At 43.8% G+C, this 27,500-nt stretch overlaps 3 protein-coding genes across 8 annotated transcripts in view; 1 reads left to right on the forward strand and 2 right to left on the reverse strand.

Moving 5' to 3' along the window:
- The window catches only part of dlg4b (discs, large homolog 4b (Drosophila)), a 19,673-nt gene extending 10,439 nt beyond the window's left edge, over positions 1-9,234 (reverse strand). The window contains exons 1-4 of one of the 3 annotated variants that reach the window (XM_069518865.1): positions 9,107-9,234; positions 7,540-7,659; positions 6,779-6,852; positions 1,031-1,156 (exon numbers count right to left, since the gene is read on the reverse strand). In XM_069518865.1, coding sequence (XP_069374966.1) covers positions 1,031-1,156; positions 6,779-6,852; positions 7,540-7,659; positions 9,107-9,125 — 339 coding nt within the window. In that variant the 5' untranslated portion in view covers positions 9,126-9,234. Of the gene's footprint in view, positions 1-37; positions 470-1,030; positions 1,157-6,778; positions 6,853-7,539; positions 7,660-9,106 lie in introns of those variants that run through there. The other 2 variants (XM_069518866.1, XM_069518867.1) reach the window with 2 other exon arrangements.
- Positions 9,235-10,196: 962 nt separating this feature from the next.
- On the forward strand, positions 10,197-16,403 carry mepceb (methylphosphate capping enzyme b). The gene is made up of 8 exons (XM_020106190.2): positions 10,197-10,646; positions 12,606-13,009; positions 13,464-13,738; positions 13,862-14,159; positions 14,244-14,763; positions 15,289-15,501; positions 15,589-15,697; positions 16,098-16,403. Exons 2-8 carry the CDS (start codon positions 12,642-12,644, stop codon positions 16,148-16,150), a joined length of 1,836 nt encoding a protein of 611 aa, XP_019961749.2. The 5' UTR covers positions 10,197-10,646; positions 12,606-12,641; the 3' UTR covers positions 16,151-16,403.
- Positions 16,404-23,010: 6,607 nt separating this feature from the next.
- The window catches only part of ephb4b (eph receptor B4b), a 15,549-nt gene continuing 11,059 nt past the window's right edge, over positions 23,011-27,500 (reverse strand). For all 4 annotated transcript variants that reach the window (XM_069518888.1, XM_069518887.1, XM_069518886.1 and 1 more), the window contains exons 17-21: positions 26,601-26,650; positions 26,390-26,489; positions 26,102-26,295; positions 25,684-25,842; positions 23,011-24,578 (exon numbers count right to left, since the gene is read on the reverse strand). In XM_069518888.1, the coding sequence (XP_069374989.1) occupies positions 24,473-24,578; positions 25,684-25,842; positions 26,102-26,295; positions 26,390-26,489; positions 26,601-26,650 (609 nt within the window). In that variant the 3' untranslated portion in view covers positions 23,011-24,472. The remainder of the gene's footprint in view (positions 24,579-25,683; positions 25,843-26,101; positions 26,296-26,389; positions 26,490-26,600; positions 26,651-27,500) is intronic.

Consider the following 27,500-nt stretch of genomic DNA (forward strand, 5'->3'; position numbering starts at 1 on the left):
GTGCTAAGTCTGTGATGTACCGTGGAATGGTTCCTACCATCATCCTCTGCCTGTGCCTCTTGGCTCTCCTCACGTTGTTGATGAATCTTCTTCCCATCTTCTTGGCGTACCACACCGACACAAACATCACTCCTGCCTCTCTTCAGGGGGGGGAGGGGGGGGTCTTACATAAACGCCGAGGATGAATAATTAACCAGCAAACATAGAGGTCGTCCTCAGCAGGAACCCGCTCATCCCCTCAGGAACCTGCCTCCAACATGACTGACAACCCGGAGCATCACCCTGCCATCCTCCGGCCGTCCAGAGGGGGGGTGACCAAGCGACCAACAAAACCTCCAAAATAAAATAAAAGAGAGAGAGAGGCTGTTTATCACTCTGTCATCCCTCCTCCGCTCTCTCTCTCTCTCTGCTCGACCCTCCTAACGCCCCACTGCACATCTCCCCCCTCTCTCTCCATCTGTATCTCTATGTCTCTCGCCCGATAGCGCTCGCTCTCTGAAGGAATCCCCTCCCCTATGTGATGTCACTTGCCCGCTGGCCGTGAGAGAGAGAGAGAGAGAGACAGATGGAGAGAAAGAGAGAGAGAAAGAAAGACTATAATAGAAATCTGACACAAAGAATGATTTTAGCAAACACACACACACACACACACACACACACACACAGGAACATTTCAGCTAATATTGTTGCCATGGCAACACCCCCCTTCTCATTTCTATGGTTGCCCTCCCTAGAATTCTTGCCGTTGCCATGGTGACGGCTGAGAAAGAAAAAAAAGCAGCAGCATCACATTCAGAGTGGGCACGAGCAACCCACGCCTCTGTGTGTGTGTGTGTCTGTGTGTGTGCATGCATGTGTCTGTGTGTGCATGTGTGTGTGTGTGTTGTTTGTGTGTGTGAATTTGTGTACATGTGTGTGTGTGTCTGTGTGTGCATGTGCATGTGTGTGTTTATGTCTGTGTGTGTGTGTTTATGTCTGTGTGTGCGTGTTGTTTGTGTGTGCATGTGTGTGTCTGTGTGTGTGTACATACGGTGAGTGCAGCAGGGTGTGTGTATCCGTCCAGGTGTGTGTGACTCAGTTCAGTGCTGCGTCCGTGGGTCATGTGACCGGGGCTGGGATCGACAGGCGGAGTCTCATCGTCTTGGTAACGATACTTCTGTAGAGACACAGTGTTAGCATTAGCATTAGCATTAGCTGTTCCAATCAGGTTACTGGACACCTGCTGGAACTACTCACTGGTCCACAGTGGTTTAGAGAAGCTTTTATCCATGAGGTTCCTCCAGAACCTCATGGAGAACCTCCTCCACCATTCTAACAGACTGAAGTTCCTGCAGGAGTCACCTGACCTCCTCATCCCTCATTGACTCCATTAATACAAACATTGAAGGATTTTAAGGGAAAGACTCTGATTAAAGTTGAAAAAAGACTTTTGTAAGTTAAAGATCAGATTTCAACGTCAGCCTGATCCGATTGGAGATTAATCTGTGACATCATCACCACCCCCCACACACACACCTCCTCCAGGAGTGACGGAGAGAGAGAAAGAAAGAAAGATGCAGCGGTAGATACGTTGCCATAGAAACAAGAAGGCCTGAGAGCCTGCGTCGCTCTGCAACTTACATCACTGGAGAGAGGAGGAGCCTGAAGTCATGAAGAGACACAGACAGTAGGAGATGACCTCTGACCCCTGACCTGAAAGGTTCACTGGAGGTCACACCTCAAACCTGTCTGTCTATCTGTCTGTCTGTCTCCTCAACTGAAATCAGCTCACACGGCTGATACACACACACAGACACACACAAACTTATATATTATATATATATAAAATATACATATAAATATAAAACTTTCACTTCCTACAGAATTCCTTCAGTCTCTGGAGGTAACGGTGGTCACACGGGCACAAATGTTGCTCTCGATGTATTGATCACGGTGAATGTGAAGTTTCCTGTTTGATGGGGCACTTCACATAATTCAAACCTCTTCTAAAGTCTTTTTTTACAACAGTGAGCAAATAAAAATTTCTGCTTCAAACAACATGAACATTTTAAAATCATAACTTTACGCAAAACATCCTGTTACATCCTGGTCACTGATCAGATCGGCTGTGAAAGTTTAAAAGTGAGTAAAAGATTAAATTCATGTTTCTGTCGACAGTGTCACTGTTCAAAAAGTCAACTTTGAACAAATTAAATTTTATAATCATTAGAATTCAGTCACCTGATCGTTGCTTCTCTGAGTTATCAAACGGCTTCAACTTCATCCATCAATCCATCCATCAGTCCATCCATCCATCCATCTATCAGTCCATCAGTCCATCAGTCCATCCATCCATCCATCAATCAATCCATCAATCCATCCATCAATCCATCCATCAATCCATCTATCCATCCATCAATCAATCCATCTATCCATCAATCCATCTATCCATCCATCCATCCATCAATCCATCTATCCATCCATCAATCCATCCATCAGTCCATCAATCAATCCATCCATCAATCAATCCATCCATCAATCCATCAATCCATCCATCAATCCATCAATCCATCTATCCATCCATCAATCCATCAATCCATCCATCAATCCATCAATCCATCTATCCATCCATCAATCCATCAATCCATCTATCCATCCATCAATCCATCAATCCATCTATCCATCCATCAATCCATCAATCCATCTATCCATCCATCAATCCATCTATCCATCTATTCATCCATCAATCAATCCATCCATCAATCCATCCATCTATCAATCCATCCATCAACCCATCCATCAATCCATCAATCCATCAATCCATCCATCAGTCCATCCATCCATCCATCAATCAATCCATCCATCAATCCATCAATCCATCCATCAGTCCATCCATCCATCCATCCATCCATCCATCAATCAATCCATCCATCAATCCATCAATCCATCAATCCATCAATCCATCTATCCATCAATCCATCCATCAATCCATCAATCCATCTATCCATCCATCTATCCATCCATCAATCAATCCATCAGTCCATCCATCAGTCCATCCATCCATCAATCAATCCATCCATCCATCCATCCATCAATCCATCCATCAGTCCATCCATCCATCAATCAATCCATCCATCAATCCATCAATCCATCAATCCATCTATCCATCAATCCATCCATCAATCCATCAATCCATCTATCCATCCATCAATCCATCCATCAATCCATCCATCCATCAATCCATCCATCTATCAATCCATCCATCAATCCATCTATCCATCAATCAATCAATCAATCAATCCATCAATCCATCTATCCATCCATCAATCCATCTATCCATCCATCAATCAATCCATCCATCAATCCATCCATCAATCCATCCATCTATCAGTCCATCCATCCATCCATCTATCAGTCCATCCATCCATCCATCCATCCATCAATCAATCCATCAATCAATCCATCAATCCATCTATCCATCCATCAATCAATCTATCCATCAATCCATCCATCTATCAGTCCATCCATCCATCCATCAATCAATCCATCCATCAATCCATCAATCCATCAATCCATCTATCCATCCATCAATCCATCAATCCATCCATCAATCCATCAATCCATCTATCCATCCATCAATCCATCTATCCATCCATCAATCCATCAATCCATCTATCCATCCATCAATCCATCTATCCATCTATCCATCCATCAATCAATCCATCCATCAATCCATCCATCTATCAATCCATCCATCTACCCATCCATCAATCCATCCATCAGTCCATCCATCCATCCATCAATCAATCCATCCATCAATCCATCAATCCATCCATCAGTCCATCCATCCATCCATCCATCCATCCATCAATCAATCTATCCATCCATCCATCAATCAATCCATCCATCAATCCATCCATCAATCCATCAATCCATCAATCCATCTATCCATCAATCCATCCATCAATCCATCAATCCATCTATCCATCCATCTATCCATCCATCAATCAATCCATCAGTCCATCCATCCATCAATCAATCCATCAGTCCATCCATCCATCCATCAATCCATCCATCCATCCATCCATCCATCCATCCATCCATCCATCCATCCATCCATCCATCCATCCATCAATCCATCCATCCATCCATCCATCCATCCATCCATCAATCCATCCATCAATCCATCTATCCATCCATCCATCCATCCATCCATCAGTTCTATGGATCACACAGATCTTAACAACGTCTTCGACTTAAGAGAAGACAAAATACAAAACAAACTTTAATAGGAAACAGAAACATCAGACGTGATGTCACTTCCTGTCGCAGGACTGACAGAAGTGTAACAAGATTTAAAATGACTCAGAACAACTGACGTGATGTCATGTGATGTTTACAGGTCAGTTAGTTTTAGTTTCACTTTATTTAGAAACTAAAGAAGTTAGTCTGACATATGTCCTCCACAATACTGCAGTACTCCACAGTATTACAGTACTCCACAATACTACAGTACTCCACAGTACTTCAGTACTCCTCAGTACTACAGTACTCCACAGTATTACATTACTCCACAGTATTACAGTACCCCACAGTATTACAGTACTCCACAGTACTACAGCACTTCACAGTACTACAGTACTCCACAGTACTAAAGCACTCAACAATACTACAGTACTTCAGTACTACAGTACTCCACAGTATTACGTTAGTCCACAATATTACAGTACTTCAGTACTCCACAGTACTAAAGTACTCAACAATACTACAGTACTTCAGTACTACAGTACTCCACAGTACTACAGCACTTCACAGTACTACAGTACTCCACAGTACTAAAGCACTCAACAATACTTCAGTACTCCACAGTACTAAAGTACTCAACAATACTACAGTACTACAGTACTCCACAGTACTACAACACTTCACAGTACTACAGTACTCCACAGTGCTAAAGCACTCAACAATACTACAGTACTTCAGTACTGCAGTACTCCACAGTATTACAGTACTCCACAGTACTACAGTACCCCACAGTATTACAGTACTCCACAGTACTACAGTACCCCACAGTACGACAGTACTCCACAGTTCTACAGTACTATAGTACTTCACACTAATGAACGTCCTCATGGTTCAAATATTTTATCGGTGGAGGTGAAGACTGCAGCTGCTTCCTCTTCTTCTTCTTCTTCTTCTTCTTCTATGGTTTAATGTGTCTCTACTTCCTGTGATTGGTCCTAATGTTCAAACTGTCCAACAAAGTGTTTTCACTGTGATCCAACAGAACCAGGTTCAGTTGGATCCAGACCCAGAACTCCTCTTCTGGTCTGAGGAACCATTCACAGCTGAAGTTCAGCTTCAGACTGAACTGACGAGTCTGAAGCTCTGAAACAAACCAGGAGTGAACGAGTTCTGAATATATAGAACTAATTTGAGCATTGTTGGTTTTCTAACAAAAACAACGATGAGGTGCCACCTCTACACCATGGAGAACATAGTTCTGAGATGGTTCTACAAACATCTGAGAACTGCTTTTCAACTCAACTCAACATCATTGTTCATGTCTTTATCTCGGTTTTATAAAAACAAAAAGACATCAGCGCCCATGAAGTGCAGTTCTTCCTCAGATTAGCAGACGAGATGCTACGGTAGCTCTTTGCTTTTATAAACAAAGTTTCAGTTGGTCTAATCCCGCCCCTTACCCCTGACGTAAGTGTTTCTTGGTTCTAGACCAGAACAATGTTGGTTGGGACCAGTCGTCCCAGCTGAGATGAGATGTTTGATTGACCCACCCTCGGACGTTTTACCTGATTTGGACCTGTTGCACTGTGCATTTCATCCAGACTCATCAAATATTGATCTTTGTTCAAGTTTGAGGTGAAAATGGACATTTTAGAGTCTGAGTCATGTGACGTGCACGAAGCTCACATGTATCTCTTTACATGTGACACACTGTTTCCACATGTGCTGAATGTCCTGCTCGCTACAGCTGCAAACAGCTAGCAACAAGCTGGAGGTACCCTGAGCTACATGCTAAACACACACACACACACACACACACACACACACACACACACACAGAGGAAAAGAGAGAGAGTAGTGAATGAAAACATGACGGAAGCAGCAAACACACACACACACACATGACAACACTGGGTTTGATGCTTTATGTGGACAAACGTGCACATATATGTTTATGAGGACACACGAGTGTGTGCGTGTGTGTGTGTGTGTGTGTTTTAGTGGATGCGTGCGGGCGGTCTGCTCTTACCTTGGTGGTGACAATGCAGAGGCAGTCCATATCCACACACACACACACATACACACACACACTCACACACACACACACATTTCCACACACTCACACACTCATGCTCGATCTCTCTCTCTCTTTGTCACCCTCCCCCCCTCTCTCTCTCTCTCCTCGTTCGTCTATCTGTCTATCCTCCCTCGCTCGCCCGCTCTCTCGCCTCTTCTACCCCTCTGACAGTCAGCAGTGAGCAAGAGAGAGGGAGAGAGAGAGAGAGGGGTGAGCAAGCAGTGCAAGAGGAGAGCGAGACAGATGAAGAAGGGGGGGTGCACACAGCCTTGAGTCACTCACAAAAAGACAGAGAGAGGTCGAGAGACATAGAAAGACAATGAGACAGACAGAGAGGGGGGGACTGGGCTCCTGTTGCCATGGTATTATGCAGCTGTTGCCTCGGCAATGCTACTGCAGCTGTTGCTAGGTAACAGCAGAGGGTGTTGCCATGTGGATTAGAGAGACATAGTGAAAAGTGTGTGTGTGTATGTGTACCTGTCCGGGTGTGTGTGGTAGGCTCGCTGTTGTCTGGTTCTCACACACCGTCAGCTCGTAGAACTCCTGGATGTCTGCGTACACACACACACACACACACACACACACACACACACACAGGTGTATGTCAATCACAGTGTAGACCAATGATATCCCTCCTCCTCCAGTGCTGTAAAGTAACTAAGTACATGTGGTAAGAGTGAGGTACTTTAATTACACTGATGAGGTTTCACATTCAGAACATCAGAGGAGAGATAATGTATCGTAATGATAATAATGTAATCTAATATTAATTACATATTAATAACAACAATAATATTATGTAATTCCATAAGAATATGTTACATTTATATATTATATAACAGAAATAAGTATTAAGTGAAGAGGGATGATGAGGAGCTGACGTCATTTTCAGGTTTTGTTTTTCATTGACGCAAACTGATCAATATAGTAAAATATTATTGTCATCATTATTATTATTATTAGATTATTAGTATAGTATTAGTATCAAAACTGCAGCACTGGTTATATTAGTTCATCATTGTGTATAACCCTAATACTAATGGTCATGGATGTTGTTTTTATTAGTATTTACGGAAGAATATTGCATTTACTTGAGAAAAAGAAATGCTCAGTTTTTTTGAATCAATGTGATAATTAAGTTGTTTACTCAAGAAAACAGTGTCGAGAAATATTGTTTTTTTAATTGTTATTGTTATTGTGTGTGTAACTTGTGAATGTGAGTGTATCATGTGTGTTACCCAGCAGAGCCTGGAACAAGTCACTCTGGAAGATGTTGAGCAGTTTCTCTGCTCGACCTTTGACCCCTTCAGCAGCTCCAGCCTGACAGGCCTCCATCACCTGGAGAGCACGTTCAGTATCTGAGAGACACAGCACAGACTTTACTGTACATCTACTGTAAACTAATTTAAATCTACTGTAAACTACTGTAACTATACTGTAAATCTACTGTAGCTATACTGTAAATCTACTGTAGCTATACTGTAAATCTACTGTAAACTACTGTAACTATACTGTAAATCTACTGTAAACTACTGTAACTATACTGTAAACTACTGTAGCTATACTGTAAACCACTGTAAATCTACTGTAAACTACTGTAACTATACTGTAAACTAATTTAAATCTACTGTAAACTACTGTAACTATACTGTAAATCTACTGTAAACTACTGTAACTATACTGTAAACTACTGTAGCTATACTGTAAATCTACTGTAAACTACTGTAACTATACTGTAACTATACTGTAAATCTACTGTAAACTACTGTAACTATACAGTAAACTACTGTAGCTATACTGTAAATCTACTGTAAATCTACTGTAAACTACTGTAAATCTACTGTAAACTACTGTAGCTATACTGTAAATCTACTGTAAACTACTGTAACTATACTGTAAACTACTGTAGCTATACTGTAAACCACTGTAAATCTACTGTAAACTACTGTAACTATACTGTAAACTACTGTAGCTATACTGTAAACCACTGTAAATCTACTGTAAAGTACTGTAACTATACTGTAAACTACTGTAGCTATACTGTAAATCTACTGTAAATCTACTGTAAACTACTGTAACTATACTGTAAACTACTGTAGCTATACTGTAAACCACTGTAAATCTACTGTAAACTACTGTAACTATACTGTAAATCCACTGTAAACTAATGTAAACTAATGTAAACTAATGAAAATCTATTCTACTCTACTGTAATCTATTGTAATCTACTGTAATCTATTGTAATCTACTGTAATCTATTGTAATCTACTGTAATCTATTGTAATCTACTGGTCTCTACCGTTCATAGCATCATTATTATTTACGTTGTTCTTCTTATTATTATATGTGTTCTTATTATTTATCGTATAATAGCAGTCGTATGAAATTTGTGACGTCAGCTTCTTCAACATCATCAATACTCTGTCCCCCGTCCCCTGGTGGACAGTCATCACACTGCAGCCAGTGATGATCATATCCAACATGGCGGCCAACATGTAGTTATATCAGGAAAACTTTGTTTTATATCAATATTTCAACATAAAGTCATAATTTACACTTGATTTACGTGTAACACAGCAGGTGTATGAGGTCATCATGACGTCATTATTATTTATAGTCGCAGTCAGAGGTCAGAGGTCAAACCTGACGACTCAGAAACAGAGACACTGACCAAGAGAGGAAAAGAAGAAGAGGAGGCTGAGACTGAAGAACAACACAATGTACACACACACACACTGTACACACACTGTACACACACTGTACACACAGCTACACAACACACACTCTATCTAAACAATGTCTCACCTTCTCTTTTCAGCGGCATGTCTTCTCTCTCTCTGATCCACTTTAATCTTCTTTAGGGATTTTACACACATACACACAGAGCATGCTGGGTAATGAAGTCCTAATCCCTCCACTCCCATCATTCCACACAGATTACACACTGAAGACCCGCCCCTCTCCCGAGGGCACCGCACAGGATTGGATGACGTCTTCAGTGTCAGTTTGATTGACAGTTTTTAGTCATTGATTAAACTTCACATTAAAAAGAAATAACATGAAACCAGAAAAACAGAGAAAATAAAGTTAAAACGTATCAACAGTAACTGTCTGAGACAAATATAAAAACATGAATAATCATTATTACAACTGTGAAAACTACTCCAACACTGAAAATCCTCAAACAGGACAGTTAATTATAAATATTATACACAAACACATTTTGAATAAATAGAATAAATAACTCAAATAAGAACAGGAAAGAAAAACAACATAAATAATCATGAAATGATCTATTTACTATGTTCAGAATCAGCATTAAACCAATTCAGAATTATTAATGAACCGGGCTGTCTACATTCAGGTGTTTAGCGCCACCTTGTGGGAGAAAGATGGAAATTCACAATAATATTCACAATAAAAATAACAGGTATGAATGTTGTGTATCATATTGTTGTTCTCTTTATTAATGTTTGTGTGTGTGTGTGAGTGAGTGTGTGTGTGAGTGTGTGTGTGTGTGTGAGTGAGTGTGTGTGCGTGTGTGAGTGAGTGTGTGTGCGTGTGTGTGAGTGTGTGTGTGTGTGTGTGTGAGTGTGCGTGAGTGAGTGTGTGTGCGTGTGTGTGCGTGCGTGTGTGTGTGTGTGAGTGAGTGTGTGTGCGTGTGTGTGAGTGTGTGCGCACGCTGATTTGGTGGGGGGTCCTCGTGTTTTCAGTCAGGCACCTTTCAGGACGCCTCTCTTCTCTGGACTCCCGCCTTCTCCAGTTTACGCCAATCAGAAGACAGCTCTGGTCTGATTGGTCAGGAGGTGGGAGAGGCGGGGGCTCAGGTCGTCACGCCATTGGTCGGCTCTGCGGTCGCTCACAAGCTGCCGCCGCTGGTCTATAAAGCTGTGGGCTCGGCTCAGCAGCTAACAGTTAGCAGCTAACAGTTAGCATATAGCTTCAGTTAAATCGTCGCGTCTGAGTCATCACCCCGCACACACACACACACTGACACACGCACTCACGTGCACGGACAGATCGACGAGGGTTTGTTTTCACGCACGGTGCGTGTGTTCGCGAGTGTTTTCAGTTGTACGACTTTGTGAAGTGTTTGCGTGTTAGCTCCATGCTAGGTGCTTCCTGCATGTTAGCTGCAGAAGCTAACTGTTTACCTGCGTGTAGCTTACTGCTAGTTTGAATTATTCATGAGGCCGCCCCGGGATTGGTGGATTCAGTGATAGGGGCGGGGTTAGGATGAGTTTTTGAGGTATGTGGGGCGTCAGTCACGCACGCGCGCGCACACACACACGGGTGTATTTGTGTCACACGCACTGAGTGTGAAGTGGACCAGAGTCTGAGGACGGTGAGTACCATTGATTCACACTGATGACCTTTAACCCCTGATCGCAGAGTGAACGTTCACTTTGTTCTGCAAAGTTTTTCACTTTGACTTCGATCATCGATTCTGAATCCAGACGTTTCTTTACAAAGCGACTCCATCTTCTTGTGCGACGTTGTTTTTAGATGTATTACAGACATCTGCAACTTAACTCAGGAATATACCAGATTCAGATGGCTACAATTTAATTGTGACTAATAACGATACCACACCACTCTCCAGTTCAAACTGGATATATATATATATATATATATAACATATAACATTTCCACTGAATTGTAGATGTCTATAATGAGAAATCACACACACATGAATAACACAAGTAGTTTGAATCTTACTTTGTAATTACAGATTCGGTTTTTTGAGTAGTTAAAATGTTGTGATAGCTGAATGTGTGACTGCAATACTGTGCACGTTGCTGCTGTTACTTTAGAATGTGCTCCTTAGAATCATATGTAGTAAAACAGAGTTTCACAGATAACTTCTTTAACACATTAATTCATTTAAAATCCAACACAAACAAATCACAGTTGTGGATCAAGGTAAACATGATCCTCTCTGTAGGAAGATTCATCTGTGACTGAGTTTAATTTCATATGAATCTCACAGCACTTGATGCAGTCGTCTGGAGAATCACCAGCTGCTCTTACATGTAGAATGTTTAACAGACTGATGATGGAGATGGAGGAAAGACGCAAACTGTCTAGGAGCCATTATTCATCACAGTTCGTGAAGCAGCTCACATCTGCTCTGTCTCTTCATGTTCTGCAGATTAAAACAGTGTTAAACACATTTGACTCACATCATTATTATTATTATTATTATTATTAAACATGAACTTTACCTCAGATGATGGAGCTAACTGTGTTAGCAGCTAGTTCTCAGCACAGTGAGGAGCTCGGTGTTGTCAGTAGCCAGTATGTGGGCGTTTACACTCCGGGTTGAGAGTTTAGATCCGGCTCCTCCTTTTTGTCCAAATATGGTAATGTCTGGCTCAGCCTGGCTCCAAACCGCCAAGATGGCGCAGATCAAATTCGAAACTCATGGCTTCAAATTGGCGGTTCACAAAGCAATGGGTGACGTCACGTTAGGTTTCCACTTGGTCACAGCAGAGAAGCTGCTCTGAGCTGAGTCTGTATTTACACAAAACTTAGCAATGAAACGTCTTCCAGCAGGTTGTTTTTGTGCTTTATAACATAACCACTGTGAGACAATCAGAAAATTACATTTTGTCTTTTTGTTCCCTGCTTTGTGTTTGTTTTCAGCGCTCCCCCTCTTCACTCAACCTTTAGGTCTCTCTCTCTCTCTCTCTCTCTCTCTCTCTCTCGTTGAGTCGGGGAAGCAACAGTCTTTAAGTGTGTCAACATTTTACGTTAAAACTTTGAAGAAAACGTACGTTATGAACCTTTAAGTTGTTTACGATCCTCCAGTTAACCAAAAGAAGAGGAAGCAGAGCTCCGACATGTCTTCTCTTCAGGTTCATGCCTCAGTGCTGCTGTTACACATGAAGTCACCTTTACACAGTGATCTCTTTTGACGATTTGTCTCCGCTGTGTCTGTGTCTCTGCCATTTTTCAAGCGTTAACTTTTTACTCCGCGCAAAACAGACCGAGGTTTCTGTTAAACTAAGACGTGATGTTTTTGTCAAAGCTGCTTGTTTGTATGATTGATTATATAAATCTCTGACTGCCGTGGACTCTTTTGTACGTCTCGTTTATTTTGGTACACTGTGACCTCACACACCACCACTCAGGCCACACCTCTTGCTCAAGCCAAAACTCAAGAATTCATTTTTCTAACATGAGAAAATACGTTCGATCCTTCACAACACATTTTTTCAAGTGTGGATCATCTCAACACAATGTGATTGGCTGATTCCTTTCTATCGAGCTAACCTCTCCCCTCCCCTCTCTCTCTCTTTAGATCACTGTGATTGGCTGATTTTTTCGGAGGCGTAAGATGATCAGGATGTCATTAGACAAAGAGACTGTCGTCTCTCATGAGTCGCCAATCAGAGTCAGCCCTTTCCCAGCCAATGTCGCTTTATCAGAGCAGCCACAGTTGGCTAAGACCCGCCCCCTGTGTTCCAAAAATGGCCTCCAGCCACCTAGCAACAGCCAGCCCCCACTGGCCCCTCCTCCCCCCGCTCAGCGAATAGGAAAAAGGCGTTACTCTATGGGCGTTGGCTTCAAGGGGCTGGCCAAGCGCCATCGCCGCACCAACAGTGACAGCCAATCAGAGCCTGTGCTGCCAAGTCACTTTTTGTTGGGCGGGAACATCTTTGATCCGCTAAACCTGAACTCGCTATTGGATGAAGAAGTCAACAGGTGAGACTGTGGTGATGAATCTCTCCATCGATTAGTCCAGTTATTAATAATAATGCTAATAGTTGTACTAACTAACGAGACGTTACGTTTATTGTAAAAACTAATAATAGCAGCACTTCTCAGGTCAAGGCTCCAGTTCAGTATATTTATATTTATGAGATAGAATTCATATTTATTAATGACTGAATAAAAACAGTTTTCACATGTTGTCCAGGTGGTGTCAGTAGAGAGCTGACGACTGATATCTGTGTTATCACCATGGAGATGTCAGGATTTATCTTGTGAATGGAAGATGAGCAGTGTTCCTTCTGTGATGTGATTTCAAATCTATAAACAATAATAAATAATTTATCGGGTTAGGGTTACAGTGAAATCATACGACAGCTTCGTCATGATGGTGTCATGAAGCCGTCTGGTGCTTTGTCTAATCTTAAACCCCTCCCCTTCCCTTTAGAACGAATAATCAAGAGACACCAAAGTGTTCGCCCCTGCCGTCACGGGGCGGTGACCCTGTAGAGATCCTGGTTCCGCGGGACATCACCGACCCCCTAAACCTGAAGGGAGGTGGGGGAGAGGGGGAGGTGGGAGGGGGAGTCCTGCTGTCGCCGCTGAAGTTCAGGAGGAGGCACCGTAACCGACATCATGGCGGAGGAGTGGGGGGAGGAGGAGGGGGAGGTGAAAGGGAGGTGGCACCTGCTCGACTGTTTCCCTCCACAGCTGCACTGACAGGTGAGACTCAACACCTGGATCCATTCACAAATCTGAACTGATCGCATGGTGCCTGCAGTTCCTCTGTTGACCACAGGGAGCAGGTTTCCTGTGACTAACATGTTCATTTATTGTGTTGTGCAGTTCCTCTGCTCGCCACAGAGGGCAGTGTTTCGGCTTCTCCTCTTCCCTGTGAACTCAACACTGCCATCACCTGCCGAGATGACGTAGCCCCGCCCCCCATACTCCCCAGGAGACACACGCATCCTCTGCCAGGCCACACCCACAAACCAGGTAACCAGGGTGATGTTCGTCAAAGGAGACGGCGTCGCACAACGTCGACAAGGTTAGCGGACAGTGCTACGAACACTGTCCCCGTGACGACTGCGATTCAGACAACTAAATTCCACACACCACTGGTGGGAGGGGCTAAAACTGGCAGGTGAGTCTTTCACCATAAGTGATTTCAAACACTGTCATCTGATTGGACGCCCTGGTCACATGAACTCCGTGCTGCTTGCTCCAGGTGCAGAAGACTTCATCCTGGCTCCACACAGCTGCCAGAGAGAAAGAAGGACAAACACCGTTTCCAGCACGGCAACCACAGTCGTTACTATGGCTACCATGGTTTCTATGGTGACAGGTGGGAGGGGCGGGTGGGGGCAGAGGAGGACCCACGACTCCGTCTCCTGGAAGCTGATTGGTTTAGAGACAAGACAGTGCTGGACGTGGGTTGCGGTGCCGGTCACATGACCGTGAGCATTTCCCGCAGGTTTAACCCTGCTCACATTCTTGGGGTGGAGCTAGACAAACGATTGGTTTACGCCGCGAAGCAGAACATCAGGCACTTCCTGTCACATGACCTGGTAGTAGAGGAGAGGCGGAGGAGGGAGGAGGTGAAGAGGGAGGGGTTTGATCAGGCGTTCTCCCTCCTGTCCCTCCCTCTTTCGTTCAGGGTGAGTCGAGGTCCTCTCTCTGCCCCTCCTCTCCTCCCTCACCCCTCCTCTGCCTCCACCAGGTTCCCCAACAACATCACCTTCATCCAGGTGAGTGTGACACCAGCTGATCGATCAGCTCGAGGTTTGTGTTCATCTTAAATTCAACACAACTGTTGTATGACGTGTCACAAGCTGTGTCTCACTTCGGTGGCCGCAGCCTTCGGTGAAAAATCTTTTCAACATTTTTAATCAACTGAAGAATGTTTTCGTCCGTAGCTTTGTTGCTAGGCAACGGCTGTAAGGACGGGACAAGCTTGTGATGCAATAGGACTAGACCGCCTCATTTCGGTTCAGCCGGTGTTGGAGGATCAGCTGATGTCGGCTGCGTAGACCGGCTCCTCCTAGACTGCAGCTGCTGAATTGAGACACAACTTCTCGTCTTATCTGAGCAAAGCATGATGGTGTTTGTAGTTTAGTGTGTGACCATTGGTTGAACACCGCTCTTCACAGTGTATTGTGGGAAGTCCACTTTAAAAAGTGTGTTGTCAGTTTGCTGATCACGTCTTTTTGACCCTGTGACCTTTGACATCACGGATGTCAACAGTGACATCACAGCTGTGACTCCTCCCCCAGGGCGACTACATGTCACAGAGTGAGGCGTGGCCAGGGCGGGGCAAGTATGATGTCATTATGTGTCTGGGCCTGACCAAATGGGTGCAGCTTCAGTCAGGTGACGGGGGCGTGGTCAGGCTTTTCAAACGGGCCTATCAGAGCCTGTCTCTGGGCGGATTATTCATCCTGGAGCCGCAGCCATGGAGCAGCTACAGCCACAGCAAGAGAGCATCGGTAACACAAAACACACTGACACACTCACAGACACACACAGCGTCCCACAGCAGTGTTCACTGATATGTGCATGTGTTCGTCCTGTAGGAGGCGACGTATCGTCACTACAGGAGCATGAGGTTGAGACCTGAACACTTCACCTCGTACCTGACGGACACTGTGGGCTTCACCTCCTACAGGCTCCTCACACACTCAGGTATGCCACCTACACTTCAACTCCTGATTCAATTCAATTCAATTTTATTTATATAGCGCCAATTCATAATTTACATTATCTCAAGGCACTTTACATTTAAAGGTCAAGACCTTAAAACAATATTAACATAGAGAAACCCAACAGTTCCCACAATGAGCAAGCACAGGCGACTGTGGAGAAGAAAAACTCCCTCTGATGTGCAGTAACTGCATTTGGCCCTCAGGGGGCAGTGTATTTACAGGCAGAGAGCAGGCTCGGTTGAAAACGTTTTGACCACCAGGGGGCAGCCAACAATAGATTTATTGATCATTTGAACTCAACCATATGGAAGCAGCCTCCAGCTGAGCATGATGGGAGTTGTGGTCTTCAGTCAGGATGACTTCTGTGTGCACGTTTCCAGGTAGCCAGCGGCCGATTTACCTGTTCCACAAAGGCCCCGCCCAGAGGAAGTGATGTCACGGGATGGAATGTGACTGTTGTGCAGCCTGTCATCTCGTTACCATGGCAGCAACCTGAAACTGATGCTGAGGAGGGAGTTGATTGGTGGAGGCAGCTGGGCCTTTGTAATGACTGCTTGTTGACATCACATCAGAGGTGTGACCTCTGGTCCTGGATACTGATTGGACGCTTTAGAGGAAGTGGCATGTACAGACCCGTCTTTTCAAAATATATTTTTTTCTTTCAAAATAAAGAGAATTTATCAGCTGCTGCTCCTCCGGGTCGTCTCTTCACTTTCAAACTGTTTTGTGTGGAGTCAGAGAAGCACTTTATTTTGTTCATGAGACTTTCACCTGTTTTTAAATTTAAATCTATGTTTATTATTTATACTTATTTATATTTATATATATTTATTTGTATTTATTTATATTTATTTGTATTTATTTATATTTATTTATATTTATATATATTTATTTGTATTTATTTATATTTATTTATATTTATATATATTTATTTATATTTATATATACTTATTTATATTTATATATATTTATTTGTATTTATTTATATTTATTTGTATTTATATGTATTTATTTATATATATTTATATTTATATATACTTATTTATATTTATATATACTTATTTATATTTATTTATTTGTATTTATTTATATATATTTATATTTATATATACTTATTTATATTTATATATACTTATTTATATTTATTTATTTGTATTTATTTATATATATTTATATTTATATATACTTATTTATATATACTTATTTATATTTATTTATTTGTATTTATTTATATATATTTATATTTATATATACTTATTTATATTTATATATACTTATTTATATTTATTTATTTGTATTTATTTATATTTATTTATACTTATTTATATTTATATATACTTATTTATATTTATATATATTTATTTGTATTTATTTATATTTATTTATATATATATATATATTTATTTGTATTTATTTATATTTATTTGTATTTATTTATATATATTTATATTTATATATACTTATTTATATTTATTTGTATTTATTTATATTTATATATATATTTATATATATTTATTTGTATTTATTTATATTTATTTGTATTTATTTATATTTATTTGTATTTATTTATATTTATTTGTATTTATTTATATTTATTTATATATATATATATATTTATTTGTATTTATTTATATTTATTTGTATTTATTTATATATATTTATATTTATATATACTTATTTATATTTATTTGTATTTATTTATATTTATATATATATTTATATATATTTATTTGTATTTATTTATATTTATTTGTATTTATTTGTATTTATTTATATTTATTTATATTTATTTGTACCGCAGTGATCCTAAAAGGTCCTGACTGTTTCTGACTGAAACACAGTGATGTCACGATGATGTCACCTGTCTCTCCACGCTGTCGTCTCTGTGTCGCTCGTCCACTCTCTCTCTCCCAGTGAAACCAGTTCATTGAGCCACAGACTGGAGTTAGTGAGAGACTGACACACACACACACACACACACACACACACAGATCAACACGCCTGAAGATTTTCAAACGTATGTAAAATTCAAACATGTCAGTGTGGGCGGAGCCTCCGGACTTTCAAATGAAATGATTGATTGGTCCATTTAGATTGACAGCTCACCTCAGACAAGTCCATCTGCTCCATGGCCTGCAGGATATGACATCACGAGATCGTGTGTGTTTCTCTGTGTGTGTGTTAAACCTCTGAACTCTGGCTTGACTCTGATGAAGCTGATGATGAAGAGGAGGAGGCTGTTGTCTGTTGAGTGATGTCAGGAAGCTGTAAACATAGTGTCGACAGTTTGATGAAGTTTAATGGTTTAGAATTTAAAATAATTTATTAGAATAAACTTTTTATGTTTAAATCTGGAGTTCACTCAGCAGAAACCTGAAGTCCTGTCTGACTGACTGATTGACTGATTGATTGGTTGATTGATTGATTGATTGATTGACTGATTGATTGACAGTGGTCTGTCCATTGTTGTTGAACACTAAGCTGGAGGTCCCGCTCACCTGTGGACACACAACACACACACCTCAGAGTTATTGATCAGTCACAGCTCAAACCAATCCAATGGTCAGAAGATCAATAGAAGTCTGTCTCACAGGAGCAGCCTGGTTCTGGTCCAACAAACTGACGAGCAGAAACATCCACATCCTGGAAACACTGAACAACCCGTCCAAAGTCCCGATGGTCCAGGTCTGGTGGTCCAGGTCTGATGGTCCAGGTCTGGTGGTCCAGGTCTGATGGTCCAGGTCTGGTGGTCCAGGTCTGATGGTCCAGGTCTGATGGTCCAGGTCTGGTGGTCCAGGTCTGGTGGTCCAGGTCTGATGGTCCAGGTCTGATGGTCCAGGTCTGATGGTCCAGGTCTGGTGGTCCAGGTCTGATGGTCCAGGTCTGATGGTCCAGGTCTGGTGGTCCAGGTCTGGTGGTCCAGGTCTGATGGTCCAGGTCTGATGGTCCAGGTCTGGTGGTCCAGGTCTGATGGTCCAGGTCTGGTGGTCTGATGGTCCAGGTCTGATGGTCCAGGTCTGATGGTCTGATGGTCCAGGTCTGGTGGTCCAGGTCTGATGGTCCAGGTCTGATGGTCCAGGTCTGGTGGTCCAGGTCTGATGGTCCAGGTCTGATGGTCCTGCTGGTTCTGTTTGTGCCTCGTCCTGATTCGTGTCTTTTATTGTCTGTTCAGCAGGAAGTGACCTGTCATCGTGTCCTCTTCTGTCCCCACCCCCCTCCCACTGACAATCCACCATCAACCAAAACAACACAATTTATGTGTGTGTGTGTGTGTGTGTGTGTGTGTGTGTGTGTGTGTGTGTGTGTGTGTGTCTTGATCATCATCTCATTCCTTTTTCTCTTCAAACTGACGACAGAGCGAAAGTTAATTTCTCTGTTCAGGAAATGTTGAGCAGCAGGAAGTCATACACACACAAACACACACACACACACACACACACACACACAACGCTTGCATAGTTCGGATAATATTATTTTAAACTGTTGACCGAGACTGGTGAGCACTGCAGCTAATACCTCACACACACACACACACACACACACACACACACACGCACACACTCTCCAGTCGTTTCATGGATGATTAAATTGTTGAGAGAGTGAGAACAGCTGAAACGAGAACTGAAGTAGAAACAAGCTGAAGTTGTCATGTTGCTATGGTAATGCAGAGGTGCATTCTGGGAGTGGATAAAATAAGTTCTTGGGGGAAGAAGGAAATCGTGCCAGGGTGGAGGGTTCGTGGGGAATGTTCTCATTCACATATTTACGTAGATTTGGTCGATGATGTAAATAATGTGGTCGAACCACTCCCTGTAAATAATGACGGACATCTGTGTCAGCTGTCAATCATGACGTCTTCTTTTTATATCATCAATTAACTAATTAAACCAAACTGAACAGAAACACTTGGACAAACATCAGAGAGAGAAGAACGAGCTGAAACAACAGAAACATCTTTACAAACGTTTATTTCATGTCTACGATGTTTTTTTATTTGGTCCATGTCCCATCTGCTAACATGGAGGAGCAGGGGTTATGATCTATACTGCAGTCAGACACCAGGGGGCGATCATGTCATCCATCTTTGTTTACAGTCTGATTCTCACTGAAACGTAAACATTCACAAAACAAACACAAACTGGATCAGACTAATTCCTGGAGGGAAACACCCGTCAGTCTCCTCTGATCCGAAACATCTGGAAGTGTTCCAGGTGTGTGTGTGTGTGTGTGTGTGTGTGTGTGTGTGTGTGTGTGTGTGTCTGTGAGTGTGTGTGTCTCTGTGCGTGTGTGTGTGTCTCTGTGAGTGTGTGTGTCTCTGTGCGTGTGTGTGTCTCTGTGAGTGTGTGCGTGTGAGGCTGCCTATCTGGTTTCTATAATGAAAACACATTGAGCCCCCCCCCCCCCTCTCTCTCCTTCATTCCTTCTCTAACTCGTCCCAGATGTTGGAGGATCAGAAGTAAAGTGAAACATGAAGCTGAGACGTGACAAGAAAACAGCAGCTATCTAATGTGTGTGTGTGTGTGTTTGTTTGTGTGTGTGTGTGTGTGTTTGTTTGTGTGTGTGTGTGTGTGTGCATGTGTGTATATTTGTGTGTATATTTGTCTGTGTGTGTGTGTGTGTGTGTGTGTGTGTGAATGGATTAACAGGATCATTATTATTATTCTTGTCGACGGAACATTTCTCTAAAAGGTTCTTGAGAACTGTCACCAGGACGTTTTGTTCTGTGTTCAGAGGAACTGGAGACTTTGAAGAAATCACAGAAGCTTCACAGGTTCTCCAGAAAGTTCTCAGACGCCTTGAGGTCCGGGGTTCCTTCATGTTCCAAACAGAAGCTGGCACCATTCCAGGAGCTTCAGTGATTCTTGGGGGAGCTCCTAGTCATGGTTGGGGGTTAGAGTCATGGTTGAGGTTCCAGGACTTCTAAAGGTTCTTGAAGAAGTTCTAATCTTCATTCTTTAGATTCCTGGGTGATTCTTTGTCAGCATCTGAAGGAGCTTCTAAGTCCAGGAGGAACCAGGCGTCACAGATGTCTCTGAGGACGTTCTCCAACACTTCAGGAGGTTTCGTGGGTTGTGGGGGAGTTTTCTTCTTCAGTGGGTCCCTCTGGTTCTCAGGGTGGTTCCTGCGGTTTTTGAATAGTTTCCAGGATGCTTCGGTATGTTGGAGGTCAGGAGGTTTGTCAAACACTGGAAAATCTGGAACTGGAAAAATTACATGACCATTCAACACACACAGACACACACACACACACATTTAACACAGACACACACATTTAACACAGACACACACATTTAACACAGACACACACATTTAACACAGACACACACATTTAACACAGACACACACATTTAACACACATGTATTCAGGCACTTCAGAGCTGATAGTATTGATCTCCTTAGAGAGAGAGAGAGACAGAGCAGGAGGGCGGCCAAAATCTGTGTGGATAACACACACACTCATGCTCACACACACACACACACACTCACACACACACACACACACACACTCAGATGAAACACAAACCTTCTGGTTATTTCATTACACTGCTTCTCTCCCAACAATGTGCTCATTAAAGTGAAATAACATGTCGACATGTTCCTTCCTATACATCACACACTGACACACACACTGACACACACACACGCGTGCACACACACACACACACACACACACACACACACAGACTCCTTCATAAACTCTTTGCAAACGTCTGGAAGTCATTTCTGTCAAATGAGCTCTGGGAGACGAGCGGCGGCGATTTCTCTGTGGAGGAGGTTTCAGGAGCTGAGTGAGGAGGTTCAGAGGGAGGCTCCAGGAGGCTCCAGGAGGCTCCAGGAGGCTCCAGGGGGGTCGGGGGGGGCTCGTGCTGAAACCAGACGTTCTCGGGGTGACGGCTCAGTTATAACACAAAAACTTTAAACACACAACCAGCACGTCCTCCTTGTTCACATGACGGGACGAGAGTTCTCTCACAATGAATCTTCAGCTTCAGCTCGTGGTGAAGGAAACATCACGAGGTCACGATGCTGTGACGCTGGTCCAGAGGTTATAACCCAGCGTGAGCTCGCCATGTGGCCTCCATGACACTTTCTCCTGACTCTGTTCTGTTGCGTGACATCAGACTCGTCCTCTGCTGTGGTTCAACAGACTCCGGTTACACCACGTGTGCTTGTTGTTGCTGCGGAGGAACACCTGCTGCTGTGAAACCACCTCCTGTGCTTCACTGTCCCTGAGCCAATCAGGAGCCAGATAAGGCTCCAGTCCACGCCCTGTTTTCATCGGCCTCACATTAAGTTTCCTGTGAACTAACCAATCATAATGCTGAGGATCGACCACCATCACCATGGTGACCACTGTCCCTCTCTGTCAAGCCTGCAGTTTGTCCGTCTCCCTCTCATCCCTCCGTCCTGATAACACACACACCCAGAGGTCAGAGGTCAAGGCTGACAGTTCCCATGTTTGTTTGTATGGTGACCATGATGCCACTCGAGGGAAACGCTGTTTAAACCCCGCCCTGTGGTCAGTCAGGTGACCTTCGTCCAAACGCTGATGACAGAACCTTTTAAAACTCGTCGAGAAGCTGAAACCATCGGTTTCTCTTGTTCTCTAATTTTTTAGTGAAACCGTTCAAACTGAAAATACTTTAACACGAACCTGAGACTTGGACTCGGTCCCGTGACACCTGCTTGACCCAGAGGAGGTGGTGGGACAGAGCAGGATGAAGCTGTCTTCTCTGACGGACAACCAGCCCCCCCACCTGCAGGACACATGCAGTAAAACTACATGCACCCCCATCATGGACTGAACTCTAACACTTTGACTCATAACATCTCCTCACGCTGCACATGTGACTTCCTGTCTGTATCTACTAGATTCATTACATTCATGTTTCTGTCTCTATGTATTTTATATTCCTCACACTAAAGTACTGCTTCTTACTTCTTGACGTCTTTTTGACTCTTGCTGCTGTTATTGTAGGACTAATAAAGGATTATCTTAACTTGACTTATTTTATCTTAACTTATCTTAACCTGACCGAGACTCCTGGTGCGACCTCAGTCTCAGCTGCTGGAGACGGACACAGAGGAGACGGACACAGAGGAGACGGACACAGAGGAGACGGACGCAGAGGAGACGGACACAGAGGAGACGGACGCAGAGTCCTCGTCCCCAGCTGGTGACTGGGACATTATAAAAGACAGATACTCTTGTTCCTGTGGGAAGAACAAACGACAGCCTGATGTCATAACTTTGCTCTGGAACATGTTTCCATCTTTACAAGACGAAGAAGATGATTTTCTCCAAATGTGGGTTTATTATAAAAACAGGAATCTCTGTGTAAAAACATGATGGTGATCAAATATCAGGTACAAGAAGTGCTACATGATAAACTGCTGCTTCCTGCAGAGTGACACGTTTTCAATCATTGTGATGAGACCACCCGTCCCATCATGCATCATGCTAATCCAAAACCAAACTGAAACATTTCCTACATGTGCTGGAAGAGGTCGACCAATCACAGCAGACTAGGCTTTATCAGGAGGGGAGGGTCTTAAAGAGACAGGAGCTAAAACCAAGTGTTTGAGACAGAGGCTGAACGGAGGAGCTGCAGCGATGGACAGTCTGAGGAACGTGATTCTGAAGATGAGAGCATGAAGACATTGTACAGTCATAACATCAGTCGTCATATCAACATGAAGAGGAACAGAATGTGTCTCGTTCAGGTTTTAGTTTCAGATCCCCAGTTTGGAAAACCAGGCTCAATAAACATCTGATGAGTTGAACAGTCCTCATTTGTATTCTCTCGTTTGCTGTGACTCTTCCTGAAATCTCCCAGTGATCCAGGGAACTGAAGAATCACAGTGAACTCGCTAAAACTTTAAAAACGTCCTGCACGTTTTTAAGGATTCCCATGAAAACTGATGTTCTCAAAGATTTCCTCAAACGTTCACCAGTGTTTCCTGAAGCAATCCCAGAACATTATTGATTATGAAGAGTCCGATCCTCGGATTAGTTGACGTGTCACAAAATAAGTCCTGTAAGCGTGTCCCCATGTTCCTCAGGTAAATATTCCCACGCTTCTGGAGACTCCCGATCAGTCTGTTTGGAAATGATTCATCCACAGCGTGTCCACAACTTTAAAATGTCCTCATGGACAAAATGTTCTGATAGAATCCCAGAATGTTCCTAAAAATAAGGACGGACTCGACCACAAAAATCCCTCCGAAAAAAAGAAAGAATCTGGTAGAAACACCAACACAGCACTACACAACACGACGGACAGGACTCAGAACCAATCCCAGCTGTGCTGTAATACAGTGGGCAGGGCTTAGTCATGACAACAAGGTTCTAGTGGGCAGATCCAGGAAGAACTGAAATAATGTGCAACCAATCAGAGGCGTCTGCTGAGCTGACTCAGTGTGTGTCCTCTGATGTCCTCGGTGTGTTGGATGCTGATTGGACAGCCTCGACCAATCGGGTCAAGGCAAGAGGAGCCTTGTGATTCCTGATCAGGGGAATGGTGTAGTGGTGTGACGAGGCGGGGCCAAATATGTCCTGAGCGCTGACCAACCATTGTTCGTCTCCATCCTTTGTTCTGATTGGTCAGAATAATAAAGTAGGTGGAGTCTATTGAGGGGCAGTAACTCGTTTTATATTGCTCACAGCAGCACTCATTGGTCCATTTCCAGGAGGCGGAGTCTTTGAGGTCTTCTGCATCCTGAGTGTAGTGGTGTAGGGCAGCTCTGTGATTGGTCAGTAGAGCAGGGTGGGTGGAGTTTTGTGTATCCTGAGCGTCTGAATGGAGGAGAGGATCTTCTTCTGGTGACCGGCCAGGGTCACGCCCACTCTGAGCAGGTCTCTATGGTAACAGATGGAGAGTAAGGTCAAAGGTCACAGACAAAAATCATCACGGACAGGGATGTCTGCGTGTCCCTGAGTGTTGACTGGCAGGCAGCTAGGTCTGCGTGTCCCTGAGTGTTGACTGGCAGGTAGCTAGGTCTGCGTGTCCCTGAGTGTTGACTGGCAGGCAGCTAGGTCTGCGTGTCCCTGAGTGTTGACTGGCAGGCAGCTAGGTCTGCGTCTCCCTGAGTGTTGACTGGCAGGTAGCTAGGTCTGCGTGTCCCTGAGTGTTGACTGGCAGGTAGCTAGGTCTGCGTGTCCCTGAGTGTTGACTGGCAGGTAGCTAGGTCTGCGTGTCCCTGAGTGTTGACTGGCAGGTAGCTAGGTCTGCGTGTCCCTGAGTGTTGACTGGCAGGTAGCTAGGTCTGCGTGTCCCTGAGTGTTGACTGGCAGGTAGCTAGGTCTGCGTGTCCCTGAGTGTTGACTGGCAGGTAGCTAGGTCTGCGTGTCCCTGAGTGTTGACTGGCAGGCAGCTAGGTCTGCGTGTCCCTGAGTGTTGACTGGCAGGCAGCTAGGTCTGCGTGTCCCTGAGTGTTGACTGGCAGGTAGCTAGGTCTGCGTGTCCCTGAGTGTTGACTGGCAGGTAGCTAGGTCTGCGTGTCCCTGAGTGTTGACTGGCAGGCAGCTAGGTCTGCGTGTCCCTGAGTGTTGACTGGCAGGCAGCTAGGTCTGCGTGTCCCTGAGTGTTGACTGGCAGGCAGCTAGGTCTGTGTGTCCCTGAGTGTTGACTGGCAGGCAGCTAGGTCTGCGTGTCCCTGAGTGTTGACTGGCAGGTAGCTAGGTCTGCGTCTCCCTGAGTGTTGACTGGCAGGCAGCTAGGTCTGCGTGTCCCTGAGTGTTGACTGGCAGGCAGCCTGTTCTGTGTGTCCCTGAGTGTTGACTGGCAGGCAGCTACGTCTGCGTGTCCCTGAGTGTTGACTGGCAGGCAGCTAGGTCTGCGTGTCCCTGAGTTTTGACTGGCAGGCAGCCTGTTCTGTGTGTCCCTGAGTGTTGACTGGCACGCAGCCTGGTCTGTGTGTCCCTGAGTGTTGACTGTCTGCTTCAGTGAGTGTAGGTGATCTTACTCAGTGTTGAGTTGCGAGACGATGTCCAGACTGATGAACCCGGCCTGAACAAAGCTCTGCTCATATCTCTCCATCTTTATCGCTCGCAGCCACTCAGACACCGAACCACAGGCAGAGAGACAAGGGGGGATACGCTGGTCCAACAGAGGCTGGGACGAACTGAGAGACAGAGAGACAGACCGACAGGAAATAGCTTCAGGAATGTGATCTTATGACACGCTCTGCACCTGCTCATGTAAACAACCATGTCTGCGTAAACAGCTGTCAATCACACAGCTGGCTGCCCCACAAGCCCCACCCACTGACTGTGTCTCCATTGCAGAATCTGACCTTTGACCCCAGAAGCCACCAGCTGGTGCATGAATGAAATTCCACAGCTGCCAATCAAACCCTCCACTCTCTGCTTAGCGAGCCTCACCTCGGGCCCTCCGTGTGAGTCAACTTCAGGGAGGCGGGGTTACGGATCAGCCTATCGAGCGCCGCCACCACATCACAAAACCTCGGCCTGTTGGCTCGTTCCTTCTGCCAGCAGTCCAGCATGAGCGCATGGAGGGAGGCAGGACACTCCGGCGGCGGGGGCAGGCGGTAGTCCTGCTCAATGGCGTTGATCACCTGAAAGAGAGAGAGAGAGAGACAGGTGAGTGAGACAAGTGAGCGACAGACAGCTGTCGTTTATCAGCTTTAAATAAATAAAGATTTTTCTTACATCCTGGTTGCTCATGTCCCAATATGGTCGTTCTCCATATGACATCACCTCCCACATGACGATGCCGTAACTCCACGCATCACTGGCAGATGTGAACTTCCTGTAATCAGTCAGTCAATTTAATAATCAATAACTAACGACTTTAACATGACAGAACTGAATATTAGGGCGATTCTATGACAGAAGCTCAATGAAGTGTGGTGATACTCACCTGTAGGCGATGGCTTCAGGAGCTGTCCATCGAATAGGAATCTTCCCTCCCTGAGAAACGAGACAGAGTCGGTTACTTCATGAAAAGATGCTGGAGACAAATCTTTTAAAATAAAAACATTAATCTGGATAAATAGTGAGAACACGATGCTGCAAATATTCTGTCAACTGTTTAGACCAAGTTTATTTGAATAGTGTGCTTGTGTTAAACAACAGAGGACCGACAACAGAACCCTGAGGGACTCCAACACATCAAAACAGAGATGAACAGCAAACACTTACAGTCCAAATAACAACACGGAACAAAGACCTGTAGCTTTAAGAGGACGAAGGTGTCAGAACCAGAGCCCATGCACTTCCTGTGGATCTGCCTGTATTGATATTGGCTGCAGTTCACCTAGAGGGTGCTCACAAGGTCTTCCTCAGTGAAGTGCTGATTGGTCAGTTGAGGATTTACGGCTGAGGACAGGACACCTTCCTCAAAGACACTGAATAAAGTGAAACATAATCTAAAGGAGCAGGAGGATCCACATGTAAATCAGGCTAATTTAGCAGCTGCTAACTGCTCGGTGACGTTAATAACTTAATTCAACACTAACACAAAAACTAGTGAGAACAAAAATGTGTAAAAAGTGTCATGTGTTGTGTGGCGTCACAAGTATTTACAAAAAGTGTTTTAACTACAATTAATAAGTAACAAGTCTATTCTAATGTGACAATGTTCCATTACAATAAATTATTATTGATTATTATCTAATTACTATTAGAATAGTGCAATTATTTATACCACTTATTATAAAGTATATTATGTTTTTAACCCTAGAAATGTTAGTTATGTGCCATTATTCCTCCATTCATCCTGGACGACCTCGCGGACGCCTTCTACACAACCAGAAAGTCT

This window comes from Paralichthys olivaceus, chromosome 22 (assembly GCF_024713975.1).
Source record: "Paralichthys olivaceus isolate ysfri-2021 chromosome 22, ASM2471397v2, whole genome shotgun sequence".
In the NCBI taxonomy this organism is placed as follows: Eukaryota; Metazoa; Chordata; class Actinopteri; order Pleuronectiformes; family Paralichthyidae; genus Paralichthys; species Paralichthys olivaceus.

Bases quoted from the DNA above. Each gene is read 5' to 3' on its own strand.
- mepceb (XM_020106190.2), top strand. From the start codon at position 12,642: ATGATCAGGATGTCATTAGACAAAGAGACTGTCGTCTCTCATGAGTCG. The intron at 13,010-13,463 runs GTGAGACTGTGG...CCTTCCCTTTAG, and splicing joins TTGGATGAAGAAGTCAACAG to AACGAATAATCAAGAGACAC. The intron at 14,160-14,243 runs GTGAGTCTTTCA...TGCTTGCTCCAG, and splicing joins GGAGGGGCTAAAACTGGCAG to GTGCAGAAGACTTCATCCTG.